At 43.9% G+C, this 20,092-nt stretch overlaps 1 protein-coding gene across 2 annotated transcripts in view; it reads right to left on the reverse strand.

Annotated features, from left to right (window-relative positions):
* Window positions 1-9,489, reverse strand: part of LOC110982267 (uncharacterized) — a 48,385-nt gene extending 38,896 nt beyond the window's left edge. For both annotated transcript variants that reach the window (XM_022240566.2, XM_022240565.2), the window contains exons 1-2: window positions 9,106-9,489; window positions 5,489-5,723 (exon numbers count right to left, since the gene is read on the reverse strand). In XM_022240566.2, coding sequence (XP_022096258.2) covers window positions 5,489-5,723; window positions 9,106-9,256 — 386 coding nt within the window. In that variant the 5' untranslated portion in view covers window positions 9,257-9,489. The remainder of the gene's footprint in view (window positions 1-5,488; window positions 5,724-9,105) is intronic.
* Between the last annotated feature and the right edge of the window lie 10,603 nt (window positions 9,490-20,092).

Here is a 20,092-nt window from a genome sequence, read left to right on the forward strand (position 1 = left end):
TGTTCTGGTTACATTGCTTCTAATGGTAGAAAACAAGGCGGCTGTCCAACGATTAAGCTCTTTTCCAGTATGCTGAGCTTCATTTAAGAAAAATATAAACTTCCAACTTAGTCGGGTAATTTTCCTTTGTGAAACTTATTATTTTATAACCACACTGAGCCGTCAGTGCTTATTGTTGTGTCCAGATTCCCAGAGGGAAGATTGAAGTCGAAGTTTCACCTTTTTAGGACAAGTCCGGTACAGTTCCCGAACAGGCGAACCTCAGACGGATTTCAAGTGTAACGTAGGTTCACACCGGACACTGGTTTCAAATGTGATCTGGCTGATCACAATGCTACCTCCCTCGTTGTCAACAACTTAACCCTCTTTCAGACAGTAATTTCGTACGATAATAGACCTCTCCCGCCGTGTAAATAGCCATTATTCTGCCCTTGTCCAGCCGTGAAGAAAATTACGGGATCTCCCTCGGACCCTCAATGTAAATACATGCCCCGCCGGCCGACAAGGGGGCCGGGCAAGAATGACGCCTCCCGAACAAAGGTAGCCCGAGACGGGTCCACGCAGAGGCCGGCCCGTCAATGCGCTAGTGGTTTTATTGCACCGCCGGCGTTAGGCCTACTGTTGGCCAAGCACAACACGGTTTTTCATTCCTTGGCCTCCCCCCGACCAGGCCACCCTCCTTCCAAATTATCACGGGGAGGCTTGCAAAAAGGCCCAAACGGGCCCACGGGGTGCCCGGCTTTGTCCACTGATTATTTTTGTCCGGTTCACTTTTGGAGCGTCTATCAAAATGAGAATGGTGGTTGGGCAATACCGCAAGAACCGCTTTTGCAATGACACAACTAACGTTGCGTGCACATGTATTTGTGTGACAACTCCCCGCTGTTTGCTTTGACCTGAATGAGAGACACGGTACAGAAGCCAAGCCGTGGGTCATACACGTCTCCCTTGGAATCTATTTAAAGTACTCTGCACAGCTAAACACGAACGAAAATGTCACTCTAAAAGAACATCGCCGATTTAATGCGTCCTCAGTCTTGCTTACATGATACCACACTGAAGACGAACAACGGATGTGGTCCATCACCATTTGCGTGAAAAAATCAAAGGTCGTACTAAAATAAGGAAGGATATGAACCTGTGTAGCGTTCATGCGTGAACATAGAGTTTTTATGAAATCATCAATATTTGAATTAACACATACATTTATACACGAGAACAATCATGCATGGCAATTTAAAATTTGTCCACTATGCAAGCTCTACAAAATTAATAGTTTTAAAGTATAGATCATCCAATTTCGTCTTTCTGGTTTGCGTTTTCTATCTTTAAACATTTGTTAGCGGGTTGCTGTTATATGTATTTCTCCACTTAGCATTCAAGGACTTTAACTATTAAATAAGCAATCGAAGCTGGTTTTGAAGGTGAGGGCGACTTCTTTCTAATCTCCGTTTCAGCATGTACTGCAGCCATCCGCCGTGGTTTGGGAATTCCTGCGGTGTCGGACATTACTTGGAGCGCCTCCTCCGTTTCGATTTCTCTCGATGCGTTATTTATGTACAACGATGCTCAGTTATTTCTCGCTGGGCGGCTAAAATTCGACAGTATTTCCATCGTTACGACTGGATTTCTCTTTTGTGAGAGGGGCCAATCGTTCCTGTATACATGTATTCCCAGGCTGTAATAAAACCCATTACACCGTGACCTAGCCGCGACCATTTATCACTGATAATGGCGCTCCAGGATTCGTATAAATCGACCGTCTTATAAAACATCCTTTTCTCCTTCTTTCTTTCTCTCTTCTTTCCCTTTCCTCGCTTGGTTCCACCTCATGACCCCGATGGACATGCTGCCGACCGGTCCCCTTTGTCACTTTGAGGATTCTCCAAGTGAATGATCATTAAGAAAGAAAGCCAGCCCCCCCCAATGCCGTTCAATGGACCTGTTTGCATCAAAACGCGCATACCGCGAGGAGGGGGGGGGCAGCCCTTACCGCCGGATAGGGTATGAGTCTCCCTCGAGACTGACGGTACAAAGAGACAGGGGTCGTCACTCAATGATAAACGCCAAGACGGCAGCAAAGAAGAGGACTGGAATTATAGATGACTTTATGATCCTTGGTTGGACCTCTAATGACCGCTATAAAGAAGTCTAAGCAGAAAATGGTTTCCTGAGACATTGGCTGTAACACTGGCTTCCCACGAAGACCCTTCGCCCCCCGCCCCCCCCCCAAATAAGTACATATGGACACAATGAATTGAGAGGAAGAACCGTCTCAACATATTCACGCAGGTTAACATTCAAGAACAATTTCGACAAAAAGTTCTGAATGTTTACATTCATAACATTAACCTGTATCACGATCAAAGCATTTAATGCAGTTGGTGCAATACACGGACATCTTGTAATGAGCATATCTGACTGAAATTTCAACATCAGTTCTGAGATGATTTGCAAATAAAGCGACATTTCAGCTACAACATGCTAGAGAATACCGTCCTTTGTATTCAACTTCAGAATATCGTTACACTACTCCGGTGCACTGTACATTTATAGCTAATGTATACCTAAGTGGTTATACAGGCCGCTACAGTAAAACAATATCGATCAAGTAAATGAGTTACTTATCTCGATAGGAGTATATCTCATGTTAATCGATGTATACGTGCATTTCAATTCGCTGATACTGATTTTAAAGTAAGTAGTCCCTCCATGAACCCGGCACGTGAATTTCCGATGAGTAATTCCTGCTGCTGAGGAAAAAACCCTCCTTCAAACTCTTCTGATGCAAACACAATATTTAATTGTGCCCCAAATGCGATGAATAATTGAATAGTTCAATTTCATCGAGGCACATTGCGTAAAGTCCGTGCACTCAACAGAATAACCCACTTGGGACCGGCGCGATACAGGCGAAACGTCGGTGAAGCATTCATGGCAGTACAATAGTGCCCAGTCCACACGCACGAAACCGATAAAATTTTCTCAAATTTTCTGAATGTACTGCTTGGCCATGTACGGTTCACACATCAAAAGCACTTCATGTACCACATTTGTGATCATTTGTTTTTGACAGTGGGGATTGTAAGATTTGATTGATGCTAAAATTATCATTTTATAATATAGGCAAGAAGCTGAATACGGTTTAAACCCATTCCTAGATGTATCAACTGATGTAATTTGTTTAGAATTAATTTCATTGGTAGATCATTCCCGACTGAAAATGGGTTTCAAAGGGGAATATTTCCGATGACACCCAAATAGCAACTGAACTGGTGCAGAAAAGACTGCACCGCGAAATGTCTTCGATTGCACACTTTCTGGCTATTAGTTTGAAATTAAAATTATTGTAGTATATTAAGAATACAAATAAAAGTAAGTAGGGTATTTAGCCAATCATTTATATCGTGTTGAAAGTTAGCTTTTATTTTTTGGCCCACCGTTAGTTTGAAAAAATAACGCAAGTGGTATTTTTAGTGTTTATTTTCAGCTTTAAAAATGGTTTCTTTAATTTAAGTCTCTTCGGCATGAAATTGACACGGTGAAATAACGTGTGTTTCTGGTAATGGGCATTATATAGGCTCATGTCCTCTATTTTGAAGAGAATATTATATAATTCCGAACTACAAATTAAAATCCACTCAATGTCGGGACCGTAAGCCAAGACTTAAAACCTTTCGGTTAGTCGTCAAGCTAGCTTTCTGGGTAAATCTCTGAGTATAATGCTTTTTTCATTAAGCGTCTGGTAATTACATGTAATCCTAAATTGCCTGGTCTTAAGAACACACTAAAAAGATAAATCATCTTAGGTCATTTCCCGCCGGACTCGCCGTCCAGCTCTTTAGACGATAACCCCCTCAAATCCCATCGACAAAAGAAAACAATTTTCAAATCATCAGAAGGGCTTAAATAACAGCCCTGTCGGGCGATCGGCCAGCTGATACCCTACGGACCCCGGCACACGCGCCGCGGGCCGGCCATCGCGCGCGCCACCCCCCCCCGAAAAAACACAGACACGACGATGTACGGCAAAGCCTAGCATAATCGCCCTTCGAGGTGACTTCCTAATTACTATGCAAATACAATGACAGTTGTAATTAGCTGGGTATATAGATGTTACTATTATTAACACCTTTTGGTCGAGCAGAGAAAATGACCGAGTAGGATCACCCTGCACGGCCGATTACCGCTTCTTTTCTGGTCAAACTTAACGTGGTAAGTCTTTTAACGGACATCGGAAATGAGGTTCAGTTAATAAGGAAACCAGACTGACTTATGATTGCCTATTGTTGTCGAGTACATTGCGTAAAGATCGTTGACCCATTTTTCTGAAGAGTCAACTTTTGACAGCTAACTTCTCCAAAGTGAAGTCACGTTTGTAATGCGACTAATCAAACAGAGGACGAGCCACCGTTCCACATATGCCAACTGCTACTTGAATCCTGTCCATGTTGAAAAAGAAAAAAATATGTGGAGATTTCTTTTCGGACTTCAAGTACTACACGTGTGAATATCGATGGACAGATGCTTGTGTTGAATCAACAACAGCAGAGTAAGTAAGCCCAAGGCGCGTGTGAAGTATGTCAGACGGCGCCATTTTGCTTACGAATTTTCATGGCAAAAATAATCACCCAAACTAACACACTGATCCTTTTTGGTGACAGAAACTTCAATATTGCTGTAAAATGTGGTGGTTTTCAAGCTCCACCTCGCACCACACCAGTGGGTCTTGTGTTTGATTGTTTGTCCCCGATCAAGGAATTCAATAAGCGCTTCTGTAATGCACCGCGTCGTGGTCTGTGGCAAAAACGGTGCTCACCCGCAATGGTCGTGTGCACGATGTGGGCATATGCATATTTACCGTCCAGTTCCCCTAAATGTTCTGACCAAGATGATTTAACCAGTTGTTGAACCTAGCTAACACTATCGGGGACAAGTTTCACCGAGTTGTCTTGAAAACACATGCGTAACTAATAACAAAATTATACATTTTCCTTCCTTAATACTGACGGCTCCAACTTTTAACACGATGGTTAGCAAATTCTCCTTACCAGAAATAGTGTTGTCGTCGGTTCATCAAATTTTAAGGGAAGTTTGAGCTAAATTACATTTGTAATGAGATAGTCTAATGGAGATTTTATGCGAAAGTAGCTCCAAATGTGGACAAAATGGTTTGTATTTTTAACCATTTGAGCAACGCATGTAAGTCCAAACATTAAAATCGCGTTTCCCAAATTCTTGGGCCCAAAAATCTAGGTTCTAATGAGGGAAACCAGTACAGCCTTGATTTGTACATGTCTGGGATGGTTTCTCTGGCTCCAAAACCACGCTATTTCAATTGTGAATAGCTTTTGCTTCGAAGCTTGAATTTAGGCCTACTTTGACAAAAACACACAATAGAGACTAGCCAGAGGAAGGAGGTTTTAGACAAAACCATACCTGTCACCCCTGAGCCCAGCAAAATACCGAACATCATTCTTCCACTCACCTGCCGGCTTTGGTGATGATCATCTCCGTGCCGATCTCGTAGAATTTCTGCCAGAGTTCGCGGCCCTCCAGCGTGACCTTGATGTCCTTGGCAGGGGAGTTGGACACGGAAAGGTCCGGCTGGCGCATGACGGCGGCTGCCGCCATCATCTGCTGGGTAGCCGCGGCCGCGGCCGCCGACTTATGGTCGTTAGCCCCCGGGAGAGGGGTGAAGTCCCCAAAATGGGAGCTCCTTTCTGTGGAAGATGGGGGAGGGGAATTCATTATCGCATCAGAAAATTATGGCTGTGAAATAAACCTTGTGAACCGACCCCAACGCAATGCATAGTCTGAGACCTTTCCAAAAGTAACTCAATTTTAGTTTGCATTAGAGCTTTCTGAGCTCTTTGTTTTAATTTATCGCTCTGATAAACATTCTGGATAAAAATGGACAGTGAGCAGGTAGACGCTGTTGCGGGATCCTATAATTAACATCATACTATAGATTCTCTTTAAGTCCTTCGTGTAGGGTCACAATTAAGAAGGGACAAGCTTTGGCCTTTCATTATGAAATACGTAGGCCCTATCTCAGTGTTACGGTAATGCAGGACCACACAGTAGGACAACGGACCTGTGTTAGTCCTCGCCAAAGAACGACATGCAGGTATAGGTGCCTTTTTCAAACTCTTCTATTGGCTTAAGGGTAGTTGTTCAAATCTATGTTTTTTTTGTCTAATATTTTTCCAGGGGATTTCTGTTTTGAATCTTATTTCACTACTTCTATACCCTTTTCCCTTACTGGTAAATGCACGTTGAAAAAAATTCTGATGTGCGTTATCCCCGATAAAAATAAGAGTGACTCTCCCGAAAGGTAAGACAAACTTACGTTAAATGTCATTAGAATTTCAAGACATGAACTAGCTTTGCCGGCAGTACTGCGTATGAAAACAAAGAGATTTGCCAAGTTCAATTTCAGAGTTTTCAAACCCAAACTGCGCAGTGTAATTAGCCCTTTGGGCTTAGGAGGAAAGGCATACGGTACAAAAGTCATGTTCTGTCGGGAAGAAACATGTAAAGTCCAGTGAGGACCGAGCGAGTGGCTTAGAGGTTCTGTTACGGTAATGCAGTCATCAGTCATAGGATATGCATAGCCACTGAGCGATTGGCCTATGGCTTGGGCTCAGCGTGGCTCTTGCCACGTTCACCGTGCACACTTCATTAACCTAATTACTATGCGGTAACAATTAAGAGTAGAGCTGTGCCTGACAAATTCGGTGAATTTATCTGTTTGAAATTGTAACGAGTGAGAGGTCATCAAAATGTCAAATAAAGATGATATCATTCGTGTATTAAAAATTAAGTTATCGCACTAAGTTATTGTGCTTAGACGATTTGTGAGACTGGCTCTAGCTACAGTGGGTTTGCATTGCCGGCCACCACATTACATTACAGATTGAAGGCATTAGCCGTGTATAAAAGGACGACTGGATTCCAGATTGCGAGTACTCGGTTTCCCACTTACCTTGACCTTTCATGCAAACAGTAACTTACCTGATTTGGAAGGAACGGCCAAAATGAAAATTGCTTTTGTGTGTTTATTAGTTAGCTAGTTTTTGCTTGTTTTCAGAGGGTTATAATTATAATAAAGCATTATAAATACTGGACTTTCTTATAACATGCCAGTTCTCGTGACAGATAAATGACGAGTGAATTGATCCACCTGCCTTATTGTTTTGCTAAGATTAAGGGTTACCATTATTATACAAGACTTTGGTTACCTGCAACACTGAAGAGGGAAATAAATTTAAATTCTAAGCATCCCGGAACTTTGATGACTTTTTTAACAATTTTTCTTCTTCATTAGTGTTATGCGGCTGATCGTTAATTTCTTCCATTTGATAATCATATGAAAACGTATGGTAACAGATAAAAAGACATTTTGGTGAATATTTAAAACACTAACAAAAGGTCGGTGTCCGTTTGCTGCGTAAAAATTAAAAAACAGACTGACTGCGCATAAATCTGAGATATTAAAATTGCGAATAATCTTCTTGGAATTTCATTCATATCAATACTCAATTCACTTTTGTGAAAAACAGTACTTATGATTCAGCGTTAACCCACTAGATGCAAGCCTTATACACTAAACTTTAAGAATTTACATACAAAAAACTGTTCAGAAGTCAAATTTTCAAAGGGTAAACGGGCAAATATTTCATTTCAATAAAAAGAAGTCAAATCAATGTGCTCAAATGGAATTTGGTTCATGCACAGTAATTGAACCCATTTTTCTGGAATTGCTTCAAATTGGCCATAGCGTAAACCGTAATATTGGACACCGCAGACTGGCAATCAACCCAGATAGGTTTCAAGCTTCAAGCCATTGCCGTTTGTCCCTCTTCTCCTTTTTTCCCTTTGACATCCCGAACCACCAAAGAACCACGAAAATTAATTTCATAGCACGTGCCCCATGTAAGCCAATTACGACATGTCGGGATTGGTTAATGCCGCGGCGAGTTAAAAAAAAAGTCCCCGGGACGGACTGCCGCAGGCAGCGCACGCCGCGGCTGCCCCGTACGGAGAAGACGGCCGGGTCTACGGCGGGGAAGTTTGCATTTTCCGGTCAGCCATCAGCGATAGAAGTAGGTCAAAGAGAAAAACGAACGTACTTTTGAAAAGCATGTGTATAAGAGTGTGACTCCAGAAGCTTGAGGAAAACGCACATCGGGGCAATAATTCTCCCCAACGGTTTGGCTTTTCAACTTATTCCTAAATGGAGATTTTTTCACATAATATAGCTATTTATTTCAGAATATAAAAAAGGCCAAAAATTCTATTTGGCGTACACAAAACGAAAAGTTAACGATGTTGAACTCCTCATGAGCAAACAATGTTAAACATCGTTCAATGGAAAAAAAGATGACACCTACAAACAACAACCATGGTCAGCTGAATATTTATAGTTTAATCTACATTTTAAACTTCGTGCTTTGTACAATTTTACGCCCATAAAATTAGTATAATAAACGATTTCATTCGTTAAAATAATATTTTCAATAGATGGATCGTCATGATGTAAATGATAAGCTACCGTACATCACTGGACGTAGTTTGCGAATTTATAGATATGGGCTAGGCATAAACGAGCTCACGAATGGATGGGGATGTTATTCTATCATTTTGAAAAAAAAAGTCCAAAAAGAAGAAATTGTCAGTTTTCATTGAGCCCGATGAATTACCGCTTCCGAAATTCACTTGTACCGTCCAATGGATAATCTTCACATAGAGTTATCCGGATAACTTTGTTTGGAATTTAGTTTGGTCAGGAAACTTCTGCTCTGCGACATCGTTATTCTAGACTAGAAGAGCTGCACAAGGGGGAGAGAGCCTTCTTCTATTGTATCACAATTCATGAAATCTCTCTGGCCACCGCTGATGTTTTTTTAATCTATAGATAACCCAACGTGCACAACGAGACTGACAATTCTGTTTGGGGACTCAAAAGTGTTTGGACTCTGTAAAAATCAAAAGGGCGTGAAGGTTTGCCGAGTGTTAAAGTGACGGTAAGCAGAGTGGGAGCTAAGACTAGACACAGAAGAGACAAACAAAACACGTTGCCAAAAGGCTGAAGCGACATACCTGAGAAGGACAGGCCGTTGTGGTTAGGCGGCTGCATTGGCAGTCCAGGGTACGGAAAACTCCGAGGTGGCGGCGGCACAATGCTGTTAAGGGCAAAGGCGTGTGCCCTAGCCCGCTGGCTGATGTAGTCTTCACTTCCTTCGTACATCATACCTGCGACAAGCCCGAGCCAGGCGACAAAATCGAAGGGCTGGCGACGAAACTAGCGAGTGGTCTGAAAAGCCGGGCCTCCGCGTACGGGTAAAAAAACACGCCTATTCAGTTCCCGACTAGCCCGAGCTGTTGTGTGGTCCGCAGTGGCTGATGCGCCGGAGATATAAAGTCCGTGCCAAAGCGTTGATGGGTCTGGTGGACACCAATTAAAGACTTATTATTTGGCGAGTATTTCCTGGGACTGTGCTCACACGCGCACGGGCAGGCCCTTCCCCCTCTCGGCGAATCGGCCGCTCTGCGTCATGGGCAGGCCGGCCGCTGATTGGCCGGTCGGCCTGCCAATCAGCGGGCCCCGCGCGGCCCGTCGTCCCGGGCACGGGGGGCGCCGCCCCCCGTATTTACTCAAGGTGTTCGCCGGGTGTTGGGAGCAGAAACTGCGCGCACAAAAGCGACAATTTTCGCAAGGGGGGCTCTTTGTTGGTCGCGCTTACCTCTTTCTTGTTTGTTTGAGTCGGATTTTCCGGTATAACACGCGCATTTAGAAGCTGAGTAAACCCCTGTCTTGGTTTTGCATGGGGTTCAACCTGAACGTCTCCCTGATAGGACCCTGTGATAACATTCTCCCGGAGAAGAATATTTCCAGAACTCTGATAGCTGCCGCCGTGTAATCGTCACGCGTATCGGCGCACGCCCACTTGTTTGTTCAACATTTAGCACACAGACAAAAAAGTAGGCCAAGAATCTTCAAGTAACTCGATCAATACATGACTTGGGTGCACCGTGAAAATGACAAGCTCCGTCAAGACCAAGATGAACTTCAAACCACACTGATGAATGTTTGTGGTCGCTTACAATATATCCATGTCATCAAAACTCATGTACCCGGCCGCAAAACACGTAACGATTCATTTTGCAATTTTTCTCTGACCAATATTCATTCTTTCAGAAAATATTCAATATGGTGTAGCGATTGTCTTTTTTTTTGGGGGGGGTGTTTGTTTGGGTTTCGATTTTGGTTTTGCAAATTCAAAAAATAACGCCACAAGCAAAGTGTTTACTGTCTTCTCTTCATTTGAATATTTCGGTGCTGTGGTGAAATAGTTGAACACTTTTTTTTCCTACGGTAAACCTGCTTAATCCACCTGGTTAAAAATGGACATGTTGTTATCTAATCAGAGAGAAATACACCTGGTTAGACGGTTGCAAAATAAGCAAAAGCCAGACTTCATTTCCTTTCCACATTAGTTCCACAAAAAAGAATAATTTAGAGGTGCTTGGTCTTTATTTAATTCTCATGACCATTGGATTTACGAAGCCCAAATTGTGAAATAATGTTCACGGGGGGGGGGTTTCTATGCATTCCATTCGAGCCGCCAGAACAGACCATGAATAATGTATCGGGGCAAGTCATGGTTTCCCATTGCCAATCAATTTGTCCTGGGTCCACATGTAGAACGACAAGTAGGCCTATACTTGCTGTTGTTCAGGCTGTTGTTTTAAAGGGCAGATTTTGGCCGCTCCGTCGTGCATCATTTGCTAGTCATGGAGAGACGAGCCCGGGTTATCATCGACACGCTCCACTGGCCAGGGCCTGATCGGCAAGACCGCAAAAAGCGCCGCGTTGCCGGCGTGGACTCGCGGAGTCCCGCGCGGTGGTGCCGACAGAGAAGGCTCAAGTGCGGGCCGCTGTCATTCGAGTAGCGCTCACGAATAATGCATGCAGCTATGATTTTCGCTTACTGTTGCAGTTTCTGGAGACGTGAAAATGAGTCACGATTGTGCTTTTTAAAGTGGATATATGTATGTTCAAAATTTAATGTGAAATTGCCTAGACGGAAAGACACTTTTACACTTAATTAGCAATAAGGTAAAATTATTTCAATGTGTGAATATGATTCGCATTGTGCTCGTTTCTTTGCCCGATCCTTCAAGCATGTCAGAAGCTTGACGCAATTGACACTTACAGGACAAGCAGCCTCGTGATTTGAACTTTGGGAAAACCGAGATGTGCACATTTATTTCATGTTGAAAGGTGGCGCCAGAAAAATCCTGGCCATCGTTTACAGCAATAAAAGAAATTTTAAAGGGTATTAAAAAGTTTTATTCAAACGTCACAATGTTTAAAACAGAACCACAAAGAAAAGGCAAGACAAAGAGTTCTACTGTGCTGTCGTATTCTGAGTGTAATATGGGCACAGATTATGGAGTACGGCAAAAGGTACCAGACTCTTTCCTTGCACGCTACTGACGTTGATCTAGTCATTCTGAGGAGACTCGGGTGAAAGAGCCAAAACGGTTGAGCTATGGCTATGGCTTTCTTTGATGTTATGACAGTAGTCGCTTCGAAAATCGGGCTCCGGCAAATTGAGCCGTAGTCTCCTAACCAGTCGGTATTCAACTACGATGCTGCGAGCGGCCTGAATCCAGGAGGAAAAGGGAAATATGAGCATTTGAACAGGCTAAGTAAAAAGACTATCAATGAACTAAGAACTGCTTCATTAGTCACCAAAATGCTTCCCTTTCGTCAAGAGGTCGGGATCACTGAACCCCCTCCCATCGACGGTGTTGGCGGTTTTCATCATTCAAACATCGGTGACGTTGGAGCTTGTCTGTGAACCGATACATGCTCTTCAGGCTCAGTGTCAACAGCTTCTCCATGAAGAAGCATAATGTGCGTGTATATAGGTGACATCCTACGTCTTGCCAGCGGCCCGCCAGTAATGATAACCCGGAGCCATTCACGCCTTGCCTTGTCCGGTTGTGGTGGTGGCTCCACTTCAACAGATTGCCCGTACTGCGTCCCAAGCTTTTTTCATCCGTCCTTCTTACTCGCTGTCTATTCCCCCAGCCGCTCCGGCCAGTATAAGGTTATTAAATCACAGCTTCACCAGGATAATTCTATTTCAAGCAGAGTGATAAAGTCGCCCCCGCCTTGCGAGATGGCTGCTGTTTCAGTAGCCAAGTGCGGGGGGGGTTAGAAATAATGCACCAGCGTCATAGACGAGTTGGTTAGTGTCTTACTATATACTGGGGATATCGAGACTCCTCCAGAGAGCATGCGAACCGCTACCGTGTAGCAGAACAAAATGCCGGGAGTGTATTGGCGCTCACGAACGTTGCTCTCCGCTGCCCGTTCTTCAGTTGCGCCTCATCATGACAGAGGTGCCGGCGGCGCATGGTGAAACCTGCGGGGAAAGGAACGCAGTGAAGATACCAACACCGAACCTCATACGCGGCTGTGCCTGTGTTGCATGTATTCCCGCGGGCACGGTGGCTCGACATTGAGCATGCGGTGTACGTGAGCGCAGTGGTGACGCCAGACTATGTGCGTCGCACGAGGTCTGCGGAACTTGATTGCTGGGTCTGACTTGTAAAGAATTCCCGTCTGCCTTAGAGTCGTGAGAAAAAAATATGGAGTGAAAGAAGGGGGAGAGTAGACCACTGATGCGTACTGAATGCTGTAGACTACATTGTGTAGGCTCAATTGGTTTCTTAGAGTGAAAAAAAATGTTTTTTTTTATTTATATTTTTTATACCGAGACTGTTATTTGCGATCAAGATCTAAAACAAACATGCTTCACCGTTTATACGAGCACTAGTCCTGAACTAAACACGGTGTGTGCTTGGCCGACAATGCCTTCACGCAAGCGTGGGCCGGCCGTAAAGTCTCAAGCCAGTCTCTCTTGTATTACCGCGAGATGGTAACCGGGAAGAGAGTCTGGAAGGAGAAGAATAGCCTGACTACCCGATTTCTCTTTACAATAACCGTGTAAATAAACACTGAGAATCAAAGAATTAACCGAGGAAGGGCCACGGGCACGCCCCCCGTGAGCCTGCAATTGTTATGGAGGACGGGCCTGAGCTTCGTGTTGAGCCGAAGCCCAGCCAGTGCGGCGCCTGTCCCCCGTAGTCAGGCCAAACAACAGTTTACCTGCTCGAAAGGTGGGGGACATTACAAAGGCAACGATAGATTCTACCCGTCCTTGCTCTGCAGGTTTTGACTCTCGGTTCAAAATTTTTTATTTGTTTTTTTTTCCTGCCAAAGAGTTTCTGCAGACGTCACCAGCGCACCTTCGCCGCATGCACAGACAACGGACATGTATATCATATCACATGTGGTTTCGAAGATTTTTGGTGACGGATTTCAAGGGTAGCTGCAATCACAAACCGTCAAAATGAAGCTTTGTGTGTCAGTTAAACTTATTTTCATCCTTTGTTTCATAATTTCAAAGGCAGTTTTATTATCTTGTCTGTTTTATGCTAATGATATTTGCATATTCATATGCAAAACTGTGATGTCATCCCAGGAAGAACGTTGCATTGGTTTGTACACAAAAATGTCCTGCAGTTTTGTAGATTTTTCTGGATTAACTTTTCTCATCTGGCTGGATTCATTGTTGTTTGTGTGCAATACGTAAGCATCAATCCCTTTCTCGGAAATGTTTTCAAGAAATATATTTTGGGTTCACAATTTGAACAGAATAACCTATGCATTGAACTTTGTCTTCCCTGTATGACATCACTACAACAGCGCCCTCGGCAGAGCGTGGATAATTTTAATTTAAGTGTTTGAAAAGGTGCACTTTTCAATGTATTTAACCAAAAGGGAATAATACATTCATACTTTGAAGCAGAAAAATTGTATAAGAAAAATCAATTGCATCTATACTTAAACGTTGCCTGCAACTCATGCCAAAGGATACGGTGACGCTATCCTTGCCTTGTTTGAAATGCCAGTGTGCGGCGTTGATCAAAGTTGTTGCCAGAAGTCTTCAACACTTATTTAGTGGAAGATGAAAGTGCGTGTCATTTTCGGGCAAAATTTCAAATAAAATTGCGTCTCAAATATACTTAATTGGACCCACGTCAATAAACTACGCCCCACGATGAATAAATTGCCCTGTGTGGAAATATGCCGTCTTTCGTGTAGGTATCACGGTGTGTATTGAATTAGTGGTTTTTCATGATCAGATGATGGGTCATTCCTTAACTGCTCTGACCCTTGTTTGTGTGATCCGTCTAAGGAAGAATACAAGAGACTGTGAATCAGAGGTAAGTTCCAGCCCCGTTCAGCCTCTTCTAACAATGGGGTCCGCGAGGGCCGTGTCGCCGTTCGAAGGTTAACGCGCTCGTTGCCGGGCTTTGGGCATTCATGAGACAAAGTACTCCCTGCCTGAACGCTGTTTATACCCATTCACCGCCCCGAAGAAATCGGTACCGACAACTGAAGGGGGAGGGCTTCTCTGTCGTCAAGTCTTGAAAGCGGCTCAGTATCGATTTAATTGAGTTCGGGTATTAGGAGGCAAGGAAAAGAAGAAACGGCGTATTTTCTCTGAGCGCTGGCTGGATAAGACAGAGGAGTAGATAGGAGGATGGATGTAGGAGCTTCGAGACGGGCAGGTCAAGAGACGAGAAGCCAGGGAAAAACTACTAACTGGCAATAGAAATCCGCGCAAGGTTTGTCGCCCCGGCCGCGCCCGGGCCTCTAAACCCGCCACCCTGTTAGTGCCTGGCCCTCCAAATTTGCCACACGGCCCGGGTGCAGGTACGTGGTCACACCATAGGCTGGGCTTTTGACACCGCCGGCTCTGTGCCGCGTCTTGTTATGGGCTGCGCATGGATGCCGTTTCGCCTCGTTTGGGTCGCCCCCTGATGCAGGCATGAAAATTTAATGGGCAAAGCTACCCGGTCCCGAACGCGAAAGACGTGGCGTTCACACCTCGCCACGCAGAACCGACTCTGTCGGGCATTCCCAACTGTCCCCCTCTCCTTCTTGCCTTTCTTTTCTCTTCTTCCTCAGAGTGATACACTAGATATTTCGGTCTTGTATCTGATGTTTTAAACATCGCTATACTCCTCGGCTCTATGATTATGGAAAGGTCGTGGAGTATATATTGACTGCGCTGGCTAAGGGGTCGTACCGCATGTCATCCGATATGCAGAGGTGCCATGTTTGTTAATGATTGACTGGATGAATAAGGGATTGAAGGCTGGCATAGAGAAGAGAATTCTAAAATAATGGGGGGGGGGTAAAACTCCCAACAAATAAATTAAAAATATCTGAAATAAAAAAATCAAAGAAAGTTGTATATTAAATTTTAAGTTTTGTCTTGCCTATCAAAGATGACTTTACAAGCACTGTGCGCCTACTCTGTGCAATAGCTTGATAGCAAGTGAAGTCCTTGTTCGATCTTCAACCCAACTAGGAACTCTTTGCCTTCCATTCACAGTAAACGCACTCATAGTGTTGTGCTTCTTTTTTCAAGCCCGGCGTATATTTTGAAAGTTTTAACAGTTTTATCACTCAGCTCTGATCTATGGCTCCAGTGCAAATACTGAAGAATTTAAACCGAGCATTGAAAGCGAGACAATGATGACAGTGGCGATTAGAGGGACCCTTCAAAAATATGTCGATGAAAAAGTCTGCACAATTTAAATTATTTCAGACCATAGTGGGCCTCCAAAATCAGACGACATTAATCCCTTGAAACCATTTATAGATACCCATGACGTCAAATGGTTCAAGTTTTATTTACCGCCCCCCCCCTTGAAATGGCTGGGCTGTGTGGACAAATTCACATGATTTCAAGAGCTCTTCAGGAGCAAGTCTTGAATAAAATACTCTTGCAGTGATGTGTAGGGCTAAGCCGTTTGATTGTTGTTATAGCCCGGGGATTAGAGAAGTTGCACATGTGTTCTGCACCAGCCGGGTTTGATTTGTCCAACTGTGTATTTTGTTAATTGATTTTTAAGTGCGAGCGGTCCTTTTTAAAGATCCGCCGTCCGCATGTAGATTTTGTACACAGCCGAGGAAGGTAGGAGTTAACATAAAGAGGATTCTCTTTCTTTTTTTCGGTAAGCTTGGTCCACGGAACTCTTTCATCTCTGTCTCTTTGCCTGCATGCCTGATGACATCGGGTTCTTGGCCCTAATCACTCCATCAATACATCCATTAGTGGCCTTTGTGTTGGCTCTTTGGCTCACCTCCTTCCCACCTTTGATCCCGTCTCATCCCATCATCTTTTGCTCTTTTTAAGTCTGATCAATTGTAATCCCCCCCCTCTTCCTTTCTGAGTCGCCGGCTGAAGGACCGGCACTAGCGTGTGAGGCTGGCTCTCTTAGGGGGCTGCCCAATTTTGACAAACACCCATCGATCGGGGGCCCCGGCATACAACGGACCGAAAACGCGTTAAGTACCGCGTTAATCCTGTTAAAATAACACCGAGGCAGTAGGGACGGAACGCACCCTGCCAATAACCCGGGTGTGTGAGGCAGTCTTGACAGGCTGAGTGTGGGGGAGTGTGGACCCAATTTGTCCCGTTGAAAAAGAAGTGTTCGTTTTTGGTGTCTTGTTTTACACGCCCGAGAGGCTATTAAGTGAGAGGCTATTTTCGCTATCAAGCACAACGAGGCAGTGACAGATCGGGGAAAGGGAACAGGGACGCCCTCCAGAGGTTATACCGTTTTATTTGAGAGGCCTGAGTGCGGTTTCTCAGCCAAGACACGTAGACAATTTAGATAGCAGTATCCCAGATTTTTTTTTCACTTAATTTAGCACAAACAATTTGTTCAGAGGCAATTTGGTCAATCTATTATGCTGTTAATTTCCGTTCCACGAGTTTCTGAGCGTTGTACATCAAAAACGAAGCATTTTTCTTATGGTATTTTCAATGGATTGATCAATGTCCAAAGTCAATTCGATACATGGTATTCGATCAAGACAGATCTCCTTGTTACTGTGTTTTATGGTAAAAAGAGAACCGCGTTGAGCTTGGTTCGTTGGTCGTATTTCAGTATTAGGAAGATTTCAAATAGGCCAGTTCCGATTGTCATCAAGAAGATAGACTGCAAGGAGATTTTGAAAGATATAGGAAACGAATTACTCCGCAAGGCTGGATTATTTCAAGATAATGAAGGGGTGGTTTGTGCATACACCTAGTGAACTGTACTTAGCAGTGAAATTCCCCTTTGTCGAAAGTTATGAGGCGAAAAGGGCGATTTGTAAGGCAAGGACTGTAGAGGGCGCTGAAAGCAAATAAATGAATGAAGTGAGCTGAACCAAATCCAGAGATGCGTATGAGTGATTCCAATCGACCCATGAGAATCAGGATTCAGTCTCTGCATTATGTCGTCACCGTTTTCATGAAGAGCCACGCACGCCCTTCTGTGCAATGTATTTCTCCACTGGGAAGGAGCACACGTGTTCACGCGCGCGCCACTGTAAATGTAACAAAGACGTGCGACTCTTCGTGAAAACGAAAATCTTACCTGACCTACTTTTCGGCCTTTCCAGTCAATAGGTTTTTTACCTGTACGAAGGACTGCAAGGTTAGTGTCTCTTCGTGAAAATGCAAAATGCACTTATCGACATTTTGGCCCCAAACAACATGAATGTAATGGAAATCGAAAAAGTGATATACTGTCAACACTATGTGGCTCCTCTTGAAAACGCTGACGATGTGATACCAGTCGGATCTGTGGCATCCTTTATAATGGTAAATTGCAGGCAGGGGCAAACAAATGTTATCGTCGCCTTTGCCCACGCGAAAAAAATCGTCTCAAGAAAGCAGCCAAAAGGAAAACAAAAATAAATGCGGGTTGCCTGAACGTTATGTTTGTATGGGGGATTTGCTGACCAATCAGTTTATGAACAGCCGGTAGACTCCTTTTCTTCCTGTCCCCTTTTTACACATCTGATTTTTATCTCCCTACAAAACAGTCCTGACAGCGAAGAGTCCATTCCAACCCGTTCTTCCTATTTTCTCTCCACCAGCAGCTAGTCCCGGAGCTATCCGCTCTCCCGTCCTGCATGGCCCTTGGCCGGTATACTCTTAACCCTGATAACTCGTGGGTCTCTTGGACGAAAGGGGGGCCCTGATCTGATTAGGCGGCCGCGGGTTAGTGGTGTCCCACTTATTTTTGGCGTGGTCTCAATGCCAGCGAACATCTCTTCCCCCCCATCCTTTATTTGCTCAGTGATATTAATTGTTGCCAAGGGCAACCGTTGTTAAGTGAATCGCCATTTTGATTATTGGCGGGGAAGGCGGGCAGCGGGTATAACGAAATTAAAGGCGCGACCATAATCCGCCTATGTCATGTTTGTTGTCTTTAGGGCCGAAAGATTTTAGGATTTTTTTTTTACCACTGCGCAAATGGCGTGGCATTAGTTAGGCCATGTCTGAGTTCTTATCAGCTGATGGTTTTAAAGATATTTTGTGGCAGATAACTTTTTTCTGCCTAGTTGACAGATTCTGAAACGAGTACACCCGGAATTATTAATTGATGGCACTCGAAAATGACCTCTGTCAATAGGTCTACTGAAACAATTTTCGGATGCCCTTTGGTCAAAAGGCTAAATTTGCCGGGCAATACATTTTCTGAAATATTTCGGGTAAAAGGAGACAGGATGACAAATTGGCTAAATTCTGTATCAGCGAACCATTATTTATCAACGGAGGAATAGTCTCTTTTTTATTGTTTGAGTGACAGGCACTTTTCGCTTCAATTTCAATACATTTTGTTGCTTAGTTTATTCATAGCATTGTACTTATAAAGGATAGCCTCCCTCAATCCGTGTTCTCTTTATTCACCAGGTTTGGTGATAGTTTATAAATACACAAATTATACAAGAATGGGCAAATATGGTACAGCCAAAATAATGCGGCTGCATTTGCTCAGTTCCTTATTAAGCGGGGAAAAAAATCGGTGGCACAAGAATTTTATAGTAGGGCCTACATATTCTTTTCACGAGACATTTTAGGGCATGTGAATTTTTTTTTTACATCTTTGACCTTCAGTTAGTGTTGTATACGAGTCCATCACAAGTCATAGTCTTAAGCCATTTCACAAGCTATTGAAATGGGACAAGAGCATTCTTTTGTCATTGTTTACCCTGTTACTTATGACTGGCCTTGTGAAGGGGCTTGTGACTGGCCCTGTGACTGTCCTTGTGACTGGCCTTGTGTCTGTCCTTGTGACTGGCCTTGTAACTGTCCTTGCGACTGGACTTGCAAAAGGACTTGTGATAGACTCAATACAACACTGCCTTCAGTTTGGCTGGAGAAACATGGGCCACTGCGTGCATGAATTCAAACTGCGTCTGGCTGGGATGAAGATGCCAAATAACAAAGCACATGGTTTGATTAGTTGATTACTTCTAAACTAATTGACCTAGGATTTTAATAAAATCAAACACAGATTCAATATAAGTACACCTCAATCAAATTAGACTAGAACCAAGACGGTCTTGACTAACCTTAATATGAAAACTCCAACTGTCGTTGACGAAAGTAGACCGACGCGTTTGGCACTTTTCTTCATTTTCGACCACTTAAAATGGTTTAATTACAGACCCGCAAAACTAGTCTCTCCTATCCCCAAGTTTTGGTGAAATTCATAGGCACTGTTGTTCCCATTATTATTAGTAGTCCCTCTCATTAAACCGAACCAGAGATTAACCAGACATGTTTTGTAAGCATGTTAATAAGCTTGCAAGGGGCTGATGTTCCGACTTGCACACGATCCGGGAGCGTGAAAATAAAAGCGCCAGCGCCGGGGCCTTGGGCCAGGGGTCCACCCCGGGGCAACTGTTCACACATCGTACCGGTTGCGTTTAGTCTCGTTGTTTGAATCCGCCAGAGCCACACGTGCGCCCCATTGCTCCGATCCCTGGTGAACATCTCACCAGAGCGTGCCGGGAGTGTATACGAAATTTCCTCGTTCTTCAAACTCCACTTGCGAAAACAAGTGACTTTGTTCAGGAAACAGCTTCGATATAAACTACGCCGGCCGATAGGTAGGCCCTATTAAATCATTTATCTTTTCCGGTGATATC

Source organism: Acanthaster planci, linkage group LG09 (assembly GCF_054643075.1).
Source record: "Acanthaster planci isolate LZ-2023a linkage group LG09, COTS_SCS, whole genome shotgun sequence".
Classification (NCBI taxonomy): Eukaryota; Metazoa; Echinodermata; class Asteroidea; order Valvatida; family Acanthasteridae; genus Acanthaster; species Acanthaster planci.